The 16,056-nt window shown below is 44.7% G+C and overlaps 1 protein-coding gene across 1 annotated transcript; it reads left to right on the top strand.

The window, feature by feature from the left end:
- The first annotated feature begins 5,717 nt into the window (after window positions 1-5,717).
- Window positions 5,718-15,320, top strand: LOC129819752 (delta-like protein B). The gene is made up of 7 exons (XM_055876320.1): window positions 5,718-9,076; window positions 9,176-9,415; window positions 9,525-9,582; window positions 9,704-9,961; window positions 10,756-11,117; window positions 11,466-11,682; window positions 14,069-15,320. Exons 1-7 carry the CDS (start codon window positions 9,026-9,028, stop codon window positions 14,788-14,790), a joined length of 1,908 nt encoding a protein of 635 aa, XP_055732295.1. The 5' UTR covers window positions 5,718-9,025; the 3' UTR covers window positions 14,791-15,320.
- Window positions 15,321-16,056: the final 736 nt, after the last annotated feature.

Here is a 16,056-nt window from a genome sequence, read left to right as displayed (position 1 = left end):
GAAAGTTGTTAAGAGCAAATTGTATTTTGCCGTAACAGCATGGTTTAAACCTCTTAGGGACCCCTTAATGCTCGAATCCCATTAACGGGATAGATTTGACAACATCCGGTAAATTGCAGACCGCGAAATTCAAAAATACTAAGTAATATTAAACATTCATGACGATACAAGTGTCTTACATCATTTAAAAGATAAACTTCTTGTTAATCCAGCCGCTTTGTCAGATTTCAAAAAGGCTTTACGGCGAATGCATACCATACGATTATCTGAGGACAGCGCCCCACATACAAAACCATGAAAAACATTTTCCAACCAAACAGATGCATAACGAAAGTCAAAAAATAGCAATTAAATAAAGCACTTACCTTTGAAGATCTTCATCTTTTTGCAATCCCAAATGTCTCAGTTACACAATGAATGGTTGTTTTGTTCGATAAAGTCCTTCTTTATGTCCCAAAAATGTCCATTTATTTGGCGCGTTTGATTCAGAAATACACCGGTTCCAACTCGCCCAAAATGCCTACAAAGTATCTAATACGTTACCTGTAAACTTGGTCCAAACATTTCAAACAACGTTTCTAATCCAACCTTAGGTACCGTAAAATGTAAATAATCGATAAAATTTAAGACGGAACAATCTGTTTCCAATATCGGATAAAAACAACACAGAGCGCGCTCCTGTTCACGCACACCAAAAGACTAGAGTCCTTCTGAGTGACACATGGAAAGAATAGGACTACTTCTTAATTTCTCAAGAGAAAAACATTGAACAATTTCTAAAGACTGTTGACATCTAGTGGAAGCCATAGGAACTGCAATTTGGGTGCTAGCGTCCCACCTGGCCAACATCCTGTGAAATTGCAGAGCGCGAAATTCAAAATACAACATTCTTAATATTAAACATTCATGAAAATATAAGTGTTTTACATCGTTTAAAAGCTTAACTTCTTGTTAATCCAGCCGCTTTGTCAGATTTCAAAAAGGCTTTACGGCGAAAGCATACCATGTGATTATCTGAGGACAGCGCACCGCGTACAAAAGCATTACAAACATTTTCCAAACAAGCAGAGGGGTCACGAAAGTCAGAAATAGCGATAAAATAAATCACTTACCTTTGAAGATCTTCCTCTGTTTGCAATGATAAGGGTCCCAGCTACATAACAAATGGTCCTTTTGTTCGATAAAGTCCTTCTTTATATCCCAAAAAAGTCAGTTAGTTGGCACACTTGACTCAGTAATCCACTAGTTTCCCTCGTTCAAAATGCATACAAATGAATCCCGAAAGTTACCAATAAACTTCGTCCAAACAAGTCAAACAATGTTTTTAATCAATCCTCAGGTAACCCTAATATGTAAATAAATGATAAAATTTAAGACGGAGAATAGTATGTTCATTACCGGAGATAAATAACGAAGTGCCCGCCCTGACCGACGTGCGCCACAACACTACAGCCAAAATGGGAGCCACTTAGAAAAACTATAAATTCAAGCTCATTTTTTCAAAAAACAAGCCTGAAACTCTTTCTAAAGACTGTTGACATCTACTGGAAGCTCTAGGAACTGCAATCTGGGAGGTATTCCATTGATTTCCCCATAGACAGGCATTTTAAATGGTGTCACCTCCAAAAAATGAATCCGGATGGATTCTCCTCAGGTTTTTGCCTGTTATATCAGTTCCGTTATACTCACAGACATTATTTTAACAATTTTGGAAACTTTAGAGTGTTTTCTATCCAATACTACCAATTCTATGCATATCTTAGCTTCTGGGCCTGAGTAACAGGCAGTTTACCTTGGGCACCTCATTCATCCAAACTTCCAAATACTGCCCCCTACAACAGCCTTCTTCTGTGTGTTCTCTTTTCAACTCCCTCTGCATTATTTGCAATCAAACAGCAGAATTTTTTCCATCTCCTTAGCTATCCACTGATTTCAAAACACGGTCCTCCAGAAAGTGGAGAGCCTTAGCAACACTTATGCAGTTCTTTTTGATATGTTTCAAAATGTCCGTGTAAGAAAAGATTACCTACACATACTGATCAGCTCATGTTATAGACATAAGCGTGACCAGCCCATCCAGCCCATCCATTAACTCAGTCAATCATGGCTAGTGGGAAGGCTCCTAACCTTTTCCGTGGCTAAAACAACTATGCTCGTAATTTAATATTTGTATCTGTATTTACAGATGGCATACAAGTTTGTTATTAAGGCACATGATAATTCACATGTTCCAGAATGCATTTCTGACAAAAAATGCATTTTGATTAAAAAAAAATATATATATATTCAAATGCCTCTCCAGTAAAGTAGTGACGAGCAACATACGCCTATTTTCCTCAAAAGGGTCACATTTAGTTACATTTTGCGTGTCACGTTCCTGACCTATTTCTGTTAGTTTGTTGTATGTGTTAGTTGGTCAGGACGTGAGTTTGGGTGGGCATTCTATGTTTTCTGTTTCTATGTTGGTTTATGGGTTGCCTGGTATGGCTCTTAATTAGAGGCAGGTGTTTGGCGTTCCTCTAATTAAGAGTCATATTTAGGTAGGTGTTTTCACAGTGTTCGTTGTGGGTGGTTGTCTCCTGTGTCTGTGTATGTCGTTGCGCCACACGGGACTGTTTTCGGTTTGTTTGTTTTTCGGTTTATGTAGTCTGTTCCTGTTTCATGCGTTCTTCGTTATAGGTAAGTTCTTATGTTCAGGTGCGTCTACGTCGTTTGTTGTTTTGTTAGTGTATAGTCGAGTTTGTGTTTTCTTTAATAAATATGTCTTCAAACTCCGCCGCATATTGGTTCAATCCCTGCTCCTCCTCTTCTGATGAAGAGGAAGAGGAAAGCCGTTACAGAACCACCCACCGATCCAGAACCAAGCGGCGTGAGTTCGAGCAGGATACTACACAGGAATCATGGACTTGGGAGGAAGTATTGGAAGGTAAAGGACACTGGGCTCACATTGGGGAATATCGCCGCGCTCGTGAGGAGATGGAGGCAGCGAGAGCCCAAGAGCGGTGGTATGAGGAGGCAGCAAGGAGACGTGGCTGGAAGTCCGAGAGGAGACCCCAAAAATTTCTTGGGGGGGGGGCTAAGAGGTAGTGGGCCGAGGGCAGGTAGGAGACCTGCGCCCACTTCCCAGGCTTACCGTGGAGAGCGGGAGTACGGGCAGGCGCCGTGTTACGCAGTAGAGCGCACGGTGTCTCCTGTACGAGTGCATAGCCCAGTGCGGGTTAGTCCACCTCCCCGCACTGGTAGGGCTAGATTGGGCATTGAGCCAGGTGTCATGAGGCCGGCTCAACGCGTCTGGTCTCCAGTGCGTCTCCTCGGGCCGGCTTACATGGCACCAGCCTTACGCATGGTGTCCCCGGTTCGCCTACATAGCCCGGTGCGGGTTTTTCCACCTCCCCGCACTGGTCGGGCGACGGGGAGCATTCAACCAGGTAAGGTTGGGCAGGCTCGGTGCTCAAGGGAGCCAGTACGCCTTCACGGTCCGGTATTTCCGGCACTACCTCCCCGCCCCAGCCCAGTAACCCCAGTGCCTACACTACGCACCAGGCTTCCAGTGCGTTTTCAGAGCCCTGTTCCTCCTCCACGCACTCTCCCTATGGTGCGTGTCTCCAGCCCAGTGCCTCCAGTTCCGGCACCGCGCACTAAGCCACCTGTGCGTCTCCTAAGTCCTGTGCACACTGTTGTTTCTCCCCGCACTCGTCCTGAGGTGCGTGCCCTCAGTCCGGTACCACGCACCAGGCATATAGTGCGCTTCGAGAGGTCAGTGTGCCCTGTCCCTGCTCCCCGCACTAGGCTTGAAGTGCGTGTCCTCAGTCAGGTGCCTCCAGTTACGGCACCACGCACCAAGCCTACAGTGCGTCTCAGCCGGCCAGAGTCTGCCGTCTGCCCAACGGCGCATGAACTGCCTGTCTGCCATGAGCCTGCAAAGCTGCCCGTCTGCCATGAGCCTACAGAGCCTTCCGCCAGACAGGAGCAGCCAGAGCCTTCCGCCAGACAGGAGCAGTCTGAGCCATCCGTCTCCCCAGCGCCATCTGAGCCATCCGTCTCCCCAGCGCCATCTGAGCCATCCGTCTCCCCAGCGCCGTCTGAGCCATCCGTCTCCCCAGCGCCGTCTGAGCCATCCGTCTCCCCAGCGCCGTCTGAGCCATCCGTCTGTCCCGAGCCATTAGAGCCGCCCGTCTGTTCCGAGCCGTCAGAGCCGATAGTCAGTCAGGAGCCGCTACAGCCAGTCGTCAGTCAGGATCTGCCAGAGCCGCCAACCAGACAGGATCTGCCAGAGCCGCCAACCAGACAGGATCTGCCAGAGCCGCCAACCAGACAGGATCTGCCAGAGCCGCCAACCAGACAGGATCTGCCAGAGCCGCCAACCAGACAGGATCTGCCAGAGTCGTCAGTGAGCCATGAGCGTCCAGAGCCGTCAGCCAGCCATGAGCGTCCAGAGCCGTCAGCGAGCCATGAGCGTCCAGAGCCGTCAGCGAGCCATGAGCGGCCAGAGCCGTCAGCCAGCCATGAGCGTCGAGAGCCGTCAGCCAGCCATGAGCGTCCAGAGCCGTCAGCCAGTCATGAGCTGTCCCTTAGCCCAGAGCGGCTATTTACCCAGAACTGCCCCTCAGTCCAGAGCTGTCTCTCTGTCCGGAGCTGCCTTTCAGTCCGGAGTTGCCCCTCTATCCTGAGCTACCTCTCTATCCTGAGCTACCTCTCTATCCTGATCTATCCCTCTGTCTTGAGCTATCCCTCTGTCCTGAGCTATCCCTCTGTCCCGGTGCTGCCCCTGTTGTCGATGTTACAAAAAGGATTTGGTAAGATGAGGGTGGACATTTATAGGGGGAAATGGAAGCTGGGATTGACTATGGTGGGGTGGGGACCTCGCCCGGAGCCTGAGCCACCACCGTGGTCAGATGCCCACCCAGACCCTCCCCTAGACTTTGTGCTGGTGCGCCCGGAGTTCGCACCTTATGGGGGGGGGGGGTTATGTCACGTTCCTGACCTATTTCTGTTAGTTTGTTGTATGTGTTAGTTGGTCAGGACGTGAGTTTGGGTGAGCATTCTATGTTTTCTGTTTCTATGTTGGTTTATGGGTTGCCTGGTATGGCTCTTAATTAGAGGCAGGTGTTTGGCGTTCCTCTAATTAAGAGTCATATTTAGGTAGGTGTTTTCACAGTGTTCGTTGTGGGTGGTTGTCTCCTGTGTCTGTGTATGTCGTTGCGCCACACGGGACTGTTTTCGGTTTGTTTGTTTTTCGGTTTATGTAGTCTGTTCCTGTTTCATGCGTTCTTCGTTATATGTAAGTTCTTATGTTCAGGTGCGTCTACGTCGTTTGTTGTTTTGTTAGTGTATAGTCGAGTTCGTGTTTTCTTTAATAAATATGTCTTCAAACTCCGCTGCATATTGGTTCAATCCCTGCTCCTCCTCTTCTGATGAAGAGGAAGAGGAAAGCCGTTACATTGCGACCCTTTGACACCTAGAAAAAAAATATTGGTTGCATCGGTGCGGTCTGCACATTTATTCACCTCACTAAAAACATCCTATTTTTATAAGGCTAAAACCATGATTTGGTCAAACAGTAAAGTACATTATCCTTATGATTCCTGTAATGGAAGTGTCTTCCCGCCTGCAGTGTCTTCCTGCCTGTTTCTCTGGGGCCTGCTGCTGTGTTGAGCGAGCCAATCTGCACATTGGCCATTGTGAGTGCATAGGCCTCATTATATGGTAGGCTACAACTGCCAATTTATTTTTACATTAAATGCACTGTTAGATTAACCCTTGTGTGATGTCTGGGTTGTGGGACCTATTTTCAATGTCTACTAAAAGAGAAATTATACAATTAATTATTTTTTCATCCTGAGACTCATTGGCCTTAGCTCATTTTCTGTGAAGAACATGTAAAATAACACACTGTGCACCCCCCTACACATGTACAGTTGAAGTCGGAAGTTTAACAATTGCAAAAGTGTTTTCTAATGATCAATTAGCCTTTTAAAATTCTAATCTTGGATTAGCTAACACAATGTGCCATTGGAACACAGGAGTGATGGTTGCTGATAATGGGCCTCTGTACGCCTATGTAGATATTAAATAAAAAATCTGCCGTTTCCAGCTACGATAGTCATTTACAACATCAACAATGTCTACACTGTATTTCTGATCAATTTGATGTCATTTTAATGGACAAAATAAATGCTTTTCTTTCAAAAACAAGGACATTTCTATGTGACCCCAAACTTTTGAACGGTAGTGTATATATATTTTTGTGTATTTTTAAAAAATTGTTTGACATAAAATGGGGTGGCAGGTAGCCTAGGGGTTAGAACATTGGACGAAAAGTTGCACGATCGAATACCCGAGCTGACAAGGTAAAAATCTATCGTTCTGCCCCTGAACAAGGCAGTTACCCACTGTTCCTAGGCCGTCATTGAAAATAAGAATTTGTTCTTAACTGACTTGCCTAGTTAAATAAAGGTTACATTTAAAAAAAAAAAAAAAATACACCATGCAAATCAGCTCCAAGTGATTTTAATTTTGGAAATCTGTTCCAAACTATTCCCATGCATAATAAATAGATATACACTCAGTAAATCAAACATTAGGAAAACCTTCCTACTATTGAGTTGCACAATGTTGACTCCAATGCTTCCGAACAGTTGTGTCAAGTTTACTTGGTCTCCTTTACATTTTACATATTTCAGTTGAACATTTCTCTATATTTCTTTGTCATCGAGGACTTCATTATGCTCTACTTGTAACTTATTTGTGCGCAACTTCATGGAATTACTTGATTTACTGTTGTAGCAGAGAAGTGTGCCAGGAATGATGTGTGGGTCAGTGACGGCACGCGCCCCTCACTCATTAGAATATCAATGCACGAACGACAAGCAATGGTGGCCCTTCCCCTCTAAATCTCTCTCTCACACCAGCTCACACACACACTTTCGCGTGAAGCACTTTTTTTTCAAGTGGTGCTGCTTGATAGAAAGTTTTGTTCTCAATAATCAGGAGACTTCAACATCTCTTCGCACTTTAAAACCATGAATAATGAGTCTACTCTGCGTAAAACGGCAATGCACTCAGCAGGCTACCCATATGGTTAAGACTTGATTGGTTGGATATTTTATAGTAATATTTTAAATTGACTGTAGTCCAATATCCAATAGTAATTGTTTGGGTTATTAGAGTTAATTTTAATAATACAGGAAAGACATATGATCTGAAAGTGGTCAAAGATCTTAAAGTGCATGGTGTAAAGTAGCCTAGTCCTATAACTCAACTACTTCTAGATAGCACCTTTTTCCCCAAAAAGTGTATAGGCTATAATGGCAATAAGCACGACAGATGCTGGAAACACCCCTGTTGATGCCCCCTAAATCAATATGCATTAAGAAAGTTGTGTGCAGTTGGGAAGGACAGTTTGAGAAAACAATAGTGTGTGGGGACACCGCACGGTAGATCATGTGCCATTGATTACCATACAGCTGTTCACACAAAGGCAAAAACTCTAGCCTGCTGCAGGGTCCAGAGAGAGTGCCCCTCCCCCGTCTCAACCTCAACAATAGACCCCCGAATATCCCCGAAGCGCGCAATGGAAGGTCTCATCCATAACCTGCCCGCACGCGTCTGAGCAATTACAATTTTGTGACTGAAGAAAGGGCGGATCATGCTATTCTTCCCTATTTCCTTCAGATCGATATTTACCACACATTAATTAATACTGAACAATGAATTGATACTGAACAATACATGTTCTTATGACAAACTTTTGTGAAAACAACTTATTTGGAACAGAATTTAAAGGACTAAGATTAGGTGATATCGAATAGTAGCCTAGGTTATAGCCACTCATAACCCAAATGTTTATTATCATGTGATGCTGTCTAACACTTAATTTACCATCATTGTGCCGGTAGGCTAAAGTGCTTAAATTAACAACTTTTTTTCTGTTACATGTTTCCAGTAGGTATAGATACTGTAGAGCTGTTAGGCTGTGAAGCCTATTCATTATACTGGTTGAAAATCGTATGCTTTTGTAGGCCTATATTATTATTTGTCTGATTGAAGTTGAATAATTAAATATGTAGGCCTAAAAATTCAGTTTTCGATGCTTGTGTCACACATTTCCTAGCTCGACTCCAAAATCGTGGACATTTGGCTAGTTAGTTGTATTTATGTTTTATTTATTTATTTAACCTTTATTTAACTAGGCAACTCACATTCTACATTCTTATTTACAATGATCGCCTATCAAAAGGCAAAAGGCCTCCTGTGGGGACCGGGCTGGGATTAAAAAAGAAAAACAATAATATAAATATATGACAAAACACACATCACGACAAGAGACACAACACAACACTACATAAAGAGACACCTAAGACAACAACATAGGAAGGCAGAAACAAATGACAACACAGCATGGTAGCAACACAACATGGTAGCAGCACAAAACATGGTACAAACATTATTGGGCACAGACAACAGCACAACGAGCAAGAAGGTAGAGACAACAATACATCACACAAAGCAGCCACAACTGTCAGTAAGAGTGTCCATGATTGAGTCTTTGAACGAAGAGATTGAAATAAAACTGTCCCGTTTGAGTGTTTGTTGCAGCTGTATAACTGTATAAAATGTGTATTGTGCCAATCACACTTCAAATATGATTTTGCTCTAAGTATAGGCCTTATGTTATTTTTGCTGATAAATTTAATCAGCACCACATCCACACACATGATCCGACGCTTCGTGGTTGTCCCTTGGGTCTTACCGTGCCCCGCCTCCTGACGCGTGACAGGGGCGCGCTTCAGGGGTATAAAATTCATTCACTCTCATTAACCACCAGAACCAAAACAAGTGAAGACCAGCACATAGGGAAGAGCGAGGACTGCTATACCTTTTCATACTAATTTTATGGTGTGACTGCAAGGATTTTTTTCTATCCGGGTTTTTGGGAATAGGCGCCTGTCACATTTTTATTGGACACAACGAATGCAAACACCTGGGGATTGTTGTATAGCTACCAACCAAACACCTGGCGGAAATGGCCTCGCTACCTCTTAGATGTGTCTTTGCTTTGGCTGTAGTGCAAGTGGTAAGTACGAAGTGTAACCTAACAATAAGGAACCATTCAATATTGCCGTGCTTTATGCACAGCATATCTCTAATGTCCAATTCGCTCTTCTCTTGGCAGGTATCATCTTCTGGTGTGTTCGAGTTGAAAGTCCATTCGTTCAACACTGCTCAGCGCATATGCAGAAGGCATAGGGACTGTCACATCTTTTTCAGAATTTGTCTCAAACACTCAGAGGATGTCATCCATGCGGAGCCACCATGCACTTTTGGAACAGGACACACCAACGTCATCCGCGCAGATCAGACCTCAATTTCCAGCAGCGCTCCTATTAGAATACCGTTCCATTTTAAGTGGCCGGTAAATAATATTATATTCATAAATACTAATGTTAGACAAGGAAATATAAATGTTATGTTACTCTATCATTATTGCATAAACGTTTTAATCCAGGATTTACCTCTTACAGGGAACATTTTCGCTGATCATTGAAGCATGGAACGCAGAAATCCCTACAGAATACACAGGTAAGGTTGTTGCAGTAGGCTTCTTATAGCATTTTTTTTTAACAGCCTACCTGTTACTTTAAACAAATTCTGTATGCCAATATGCTACTACAATGCTATTTTGTTCCTTATATTTTTTCAGACAACCAAAACAACCTGGTCAGTCGCTTGGCTACCAGAAGAAGACTGGCCATAGGCGAGGACTGGTCTCAAGACGTCCACTTCGGAGAGCAGAGCGAGCTGCGCTACTCCTATCACGCATTCTGTGACGAGTACTACTTTGGCGACAGCTGCGCCGAATACTGCAGACCCCGCGACGACACTCTGGGCCACTACACCTGTGACGTGGAGGGGAACAAGCAATGTCTGGAGGGCTGGAAGGGCAACTACTGTTCTGATCGTAAATTCAATTTACTTGGTTAAAGTCAATGACTTTAGGCTACATTACTGTCCAGACTCAGATTCTGTCAACCAGGTTGCCTCAGTCTGCACTGTATAGCCCTATTGTAAATAGACTACACAGTCCACACAAGGATTCATTGATAAATGAGGCAAATGCTATTTTTTGCATTCTCCTTAGTGAAAACAATTAATGCTCTTTGAAGGTGTCACAAGGGCAGTATATAGACCTGAATGATTGGTGGCAATAATTTGTACATACAGGCCTACACATAATTACACCAACAATTAAGCATGTGCAACACATTTTAATTGTCAATTTTATGAAAATGTTTGTGCCAAGTTAATTCTAAAGTAAGATTACTCTTCTGCCTCAAGGATTTCAACTTAATCCCATAACCAGCCACTCTACTATTTTAGACAGGCATAATTGCATGAGCGTTAAGTATCTACTTTTATCTCAGAAAGCCTCCTGTTGTGTTGCTTTATAGACTTTATAGTAAGGAAGGATGGTGGAGTTCGATCTGCCCTTTGTTCCCCTATAACAAAGGGAGAAAGAAACATGACTCACCAGGGACACATGTTGGAGATGCTGTGTGTGTGGCAGAGGGCGAAAAGAAGGTCCTGGCTTCTGTTCCTACGGTGGAGTGCTCACCAGCTGCTTGGTTTAATACTTAACAAACAGTTGGGAGGGCCGGCAGTGGGGGGGCTCAGACAGAGTTGGGTGGGGGCATGCGTGCCCGCCCAATCTGCCCATTCATTGTAATCACACCCTCTCCCCCCTCCTCCCACCAGCCATCTGTTCGGCAGACTGCAGCGCGAGGCATGGCTACTGCGAGGCCCCTGGGGACTGCAAGTGCAGAATGGGTTGGCAGGGGCCCTCGTGCAACGAGTGTGTGCGCTACCCGGGCTGCCTCCATGGCACCTGCGTCCAGCCATGGCAGTGTGACTGCAAGGAGGGCTGGGGCGGCCTCTTCTGCGACCAGGACCTCAACTACTGCACCAACCATCGGCCATGTGCCAACGGTGCCACCTGTACCAACACAGGCCAGGGCAGCTACACCTGTATCTGCCGCCCGGGCTACGGTGGCACCAACTGTGAGCTGGAGACCAACGAGTGCGACAGCAACCCCTGCAAGAATGGAGGCAGCTGCAATGTGAGTAATATTACAGCTTACAGGGGTAGTAGGGGGTAGTTAAATATTGGCTCAGATTTTTGGGTGTTAATTAAACAATATTTTTTGAGTTATTTTGGCATTCCATGTTATTGTTTTTTTTCTTAATTGTCCATTTGAAGGTAAAATGTTAATGTGTCCAAGGTATAAACGCAGTGTAACATAACACAGTAAAACATGTTTAAATTAGACACAATGTCAGAAACATGATCAGTAATCATGGTTCATCTATGGATTGTAAAAAGCCAAAGCTTAGTCAAGGTGTCTGTCTAACGACAATTCTCTTGACATTATCAAAAATACTCCAATGACAATCATCTCTCTCTTTAGGACCTGGAGAACGACTACTCGTGCACCTGCCCCCAGGGCTTCTATGGGAAGAACTGTGAGATCATCGCCATGACATGTGCCGATGGGCCCTGTTTCAATGGAGGCACCTGCATGGAGATGCTGACGGGGGGCTATACTTGCCGTTGCCCTCCCACCTACACTGGCTCCAACTGTGAGAAGAAACTGGACCGCTGCAGCAACAGCCCCTGTCTGAATGGTGAGTGACTGCAAGCTCAAATTGAAGTTTCTAGTTTATTTCCAAGTAGTTAGAATTCTTTGTTGGAGCACTCTCACATATAGTACAGTACATAGACATGTACAGTAAAAAGATAAAAAAAATATGTTTTCAGTCATACAGTATGTTGAAGTCGGATGTTTACATGCACCTTAGCCAATTACAATAATCTCAGTTTTTTACATTCCTGACATTTAATCTGAGTAAAAATTCCTGTCTTAGGTCAGTTAGGAGCACCACTTTTATTTTAAGAATGTAAATGTCAGAATAATAATAGAGAATTATTTATTTCATCACATTCCTAGTGGGTCAGAAGTTTACATACACTCAATTAGTATTTGGTAGCATTGCCTTTTACATTTTTTAACTTAGGTCAAATGTTTTGGGCAGCCTTCCACAAGCTTCCCACAATAAGTTGGGTGAATTTTGGCCTATTCCTTCTGACAGAGCTGGTGTAACTGAGTCAGGTTTGTAGGCCTCCTTGCTCGCACACGCTTTTTCAGTTCTGCCCACACATTTTCTATAAGACTGAGGTCAGGGCTTTGTGATGGCCACTCCAATACCTTGACTTTGATGTCCTTAAGCCATTTTGCCCCAACTTTGGAAGTATGCTTGGTGTCATTGTCCATTTGGAAGACCGATTTCCATGGGTAATTTTCCTGCCTCATGATGCCATCTATTTTGAAGTGCACCAGTCCCTCCTGCAGCAAAGCACCCCCACAACATGATGCTGCCACCCCCATGCTTCACGGTTGGGATGGTGTTCTTTGGCTTGCAAGCCTCCCCCTTTTTCCTCCGAACATAGCGATGGTCATTATGGCCAAACGGTTCTATTTTTGTTTCATCAGACCAGAGGACATTTCTCAAAAGTACAATCTTTGTCCCCATGTGCAAATGCAAACCGTAGTATGGCGGTTTTGGAGCAGTGGCTTCTTCCTTGCTGAGCAGCCTTTCAAGTTATGCTGATATAGGACTCGTTTTACTGTGGATATAGATACTTTTGTACCTGTTTCCTCCAGCATCTTCACAAGGTCCTTTGCGGCTGTTCTGGGATTGATTTGAACTTTTCGCACCACAGTACGTTCATCTCTAGGAGACAGAACACGTCTCCTTCTTGAGCGGTTTGATGACTGCGTGGTCCCATGGTGTTTATACTTGCACACTATTGTTTGTACAGATGAACGTGGTACCTTCAGGCATTTGGAAATTTCTCGCAAAGATGAAGCAGACTTGTGGAGGTCTACAATTTCTTTTTTGAGGTCTTGGCTGATTTCTTTTGATTTTCCCATGATGTCAAGCAAAGAAACACTGAGTTTGAAGGTAGGCCTTGAAATACATCCACAGGTACCCCTCCAATTGACTCAAATGATGTCAATGAGCATACCGGAAGCTTCTAAAGCCATGACATAATTTTCTGGAATTTTCAAAGCTGTTTAAAGGCACAGTCAACTTAGTATATGTAAACTCCTGACCAACGAATTGTGAAATAATCTAAACAAGTCTAAACAATTGTTGAAAAAATTACTTGTCATGCACAAAGTAGATGTCCTAACCGACTTGTCAAAACTATAGTTTGTTAACAAGAAATTTGTGGAGTGGTTGAAACACTTAGGTTGGAGTCATTAACTTGTTTATGTAAACTTCCAAAAGTAGGAGAAAAACAGCAGCAAGGTATCTTGGTTATAAAGAGGATTGTACTCTGGTTAAAGCTATTCTTGAACCTGGTAGTGGAGGTCTTGATGCTCCTGTAACCCGCCCAGATGGTAGCTGGGGTCTTTTGGGCCCTCATAAGGGATCTGTCTGCATAGATGTACTCGCTGAGGGTAGTGCCAATGATTCTTTCTACAGTGTGTGCTACCCTCTGAAAACGTTTGCAGTCTTGTGCATTGGTGTTACCATACCACACATTGATGGATTCAGTCAGGATGCTCTCTACTGAGTGCCTGTACTCATGCCAAACTTCTTCAGTAGCCTCAGGAAATAGAGCCGCTGCTGTACCATTCTGATCACAGCGTTTGTTGGCTGGCCATATCAGATCGAATGAGATGGTTATGCCAAGGCATTTGAAACGGTCCACCAGCTCCCCAAAAAAGTGGAAACAGGTGAAAGTGGATGGAGAGGATCTTGCCTTAGTTCTGGCAACACCTAGTGGTTGAAGTACGCACCTGCACTTGCTTGAAGTACTTGATAATGAAGTACTTCACTTGGCTGATAGAACAATGAATTAATACATGTTTTCAGGGTATATCAATTCATGATGTCATGAAGTGCCAACAGTGTGTGATCCCATGTATCACATCTTACGCTACTTCAGAATGTGGTAGGCTGCAGTGTACTAATTGGCGCCGTGTGAAATGTTGTCTTCTAGGTGGTGAGTGTCTAGACCTGGGTCAAAGCGTGCTGTGCCGCTGCCACTCTGGCTTTACCGGCGCCAACTGCCAGTTCAACATCGACGACTGTGCTTCAGCGCCTTGCCAGAACGCTGGCACCTGCCAGGACGGTGTGGACGACTACACCTGCTCATGCACACTGGGCTACGCCGGCAAGAACTGTAGCCTGCGCTCAGATGCCTGTGGCCGTGGTGCCAGCGCCCAGCCCTGCCAGAATGGCGGCACCTGCTTCACCCACTTCACGGGGCCCGTGTGCCAGTGCCCGCCTGGTTTCATGGGACCCAGCTGCGAGTTCACGCTGCAGCCCAGCTTCCATCCTGCCCCCCGACTGACCTATAAACCTTCCTCCACCGCCCTCACAGCCTCCTGCGTCCTTGCGTTACTCGCCCTTGGCCTGGCGACGGGCATTGTGATGCTGCGGCGGCGCCGGCTGAGTGGCAGGAAGCAGCTGAACGACACGGCGGTGTTCAACGACCTGAAGACGGGGATCAACCGCTTCCCCAGCGAGAGAGAGGCTTTCATGGCGGCTAGTGGCCTGTTCAAGATCAGCAACAGCGATCCGCGCCTCAGCATGGCATCACTTGCATCGCTTAGACCCACAGACGACAGGACGGGCCGAGGACTTGGGGGGGAGCGCCACTCATTCTCCCCTGGACAGGACTACCTCTGGAGGGGGGACAGCGGGGCTGGGCGGAGATGAGCCACTGGCCTGGACCCAAGATGGACAGAAAAAGGAGACTGAACAGCCAAACACCTGGGGAGGGAGAGACAAAAACTGGGAGGAAGAACAAGGGATCGTTAGCACTTATTTTTCTCTCTTTTTGAAATGTTAAGTGAATGAAGAAAAACACAAACTGCTTGAATGGTTGGAAATGTGTTTGTTACACATTTTGACAACAAAGAAAAAATCTGTTGGAAAACAACCTTGTGTCATGAAGAACAGTAAATGACCTCTTGAAGTATGGGAACTTCAGGAAATCTCCTCAGAGAAAGGTCTTCCATGTCAAATAACCCAAAGAGATGACTACCAATACCACATAACTACATACGATGGACACTGTCCTATCATTGCACTTGCTCCAACACAGTGATATTGACCAAATGACTCTGGAAGAACCATTTAAACCAAATACAGGCAGACCTGATTCTCTGACCTGTACCTTCTTGGAAGACAATAGACTGTTATCAATGACCTTCAAGGAGATGAATATATTTGCTGTATTGACTTTTCCCACTGTTTTGTTTGTAAGCTCATTTCACCAGAACTGATATTAGCAATTCCAAAAGATAAAACATATATATTTTTCATTTTAAAATTAACTATTATTTTGTCAACATACCATTTCCTAAGAAGAAACTATCAGTCGTTATACCATCATTTTATTTATGTTATTTATTAAACTCAGCAAAAAAAGAAATGTCCCTTTTTCAGGACTCTGTCTTTCAAAGACAATTAGTAAAAATCCAAATAACTTCACAGCTCTTCATTGTAAAGGGTTTAAACACTGTTTCCCATGCCTGTTCAATGAACCATAAACAATTAATGAACATACACCTGTGGAACGGTCGTTACGACACTAACAGCTTACAGAAGGTAGGCATTTAAAGTCAGAGTTATGAAAACTTAGGACACTAAAGAGGCCTTTCTACTGACTCTGGAAAAACACCAAAAGAAAGATGCCCAGGGTCCCTGCTCATCTGCGTGAACGTGCCTTAGACGTGCTGCAAGGAGGCATGAGGACTGCAGATGTGGCCAGGGCAATAAATTGCAATGTCCTTACTGTGAGACGCCTAAGACAGCGCTACAGGGAGACAGGACGGCCAGCTGATCGTCCTCGCAGTGGCATACCACGTGTAACAACACCTGCGCAGGATTGGTACATCCGAACATCACACCTGCTGGACGGTTACAGGATGGCAACAACAACTGCCAGAATTACACCAGGAATGCACAATCCCTCCATCA

Source organism: Salvelinus fontinalis, chromosome 2, assembly GCF_029448725.1.
Source record: "Salvelinus fontinalis isolate EN_2023a chromosome 2, ASM2944872v1, whole genome shotgun sequence".
Taxonomy (NCBI): domain Eukaryota; kingdom Metazoa; phylum Chordata; class Actinopteri; order Salmoniformes; family Salmonidae; genus Salvelinus; species Salvelinus fontinalis.
The sequence above is the reverse complement of the archived record's forward strand: the minus strand, read 5'-3'. Positions and strand labels throughout refer to the sequence as shown.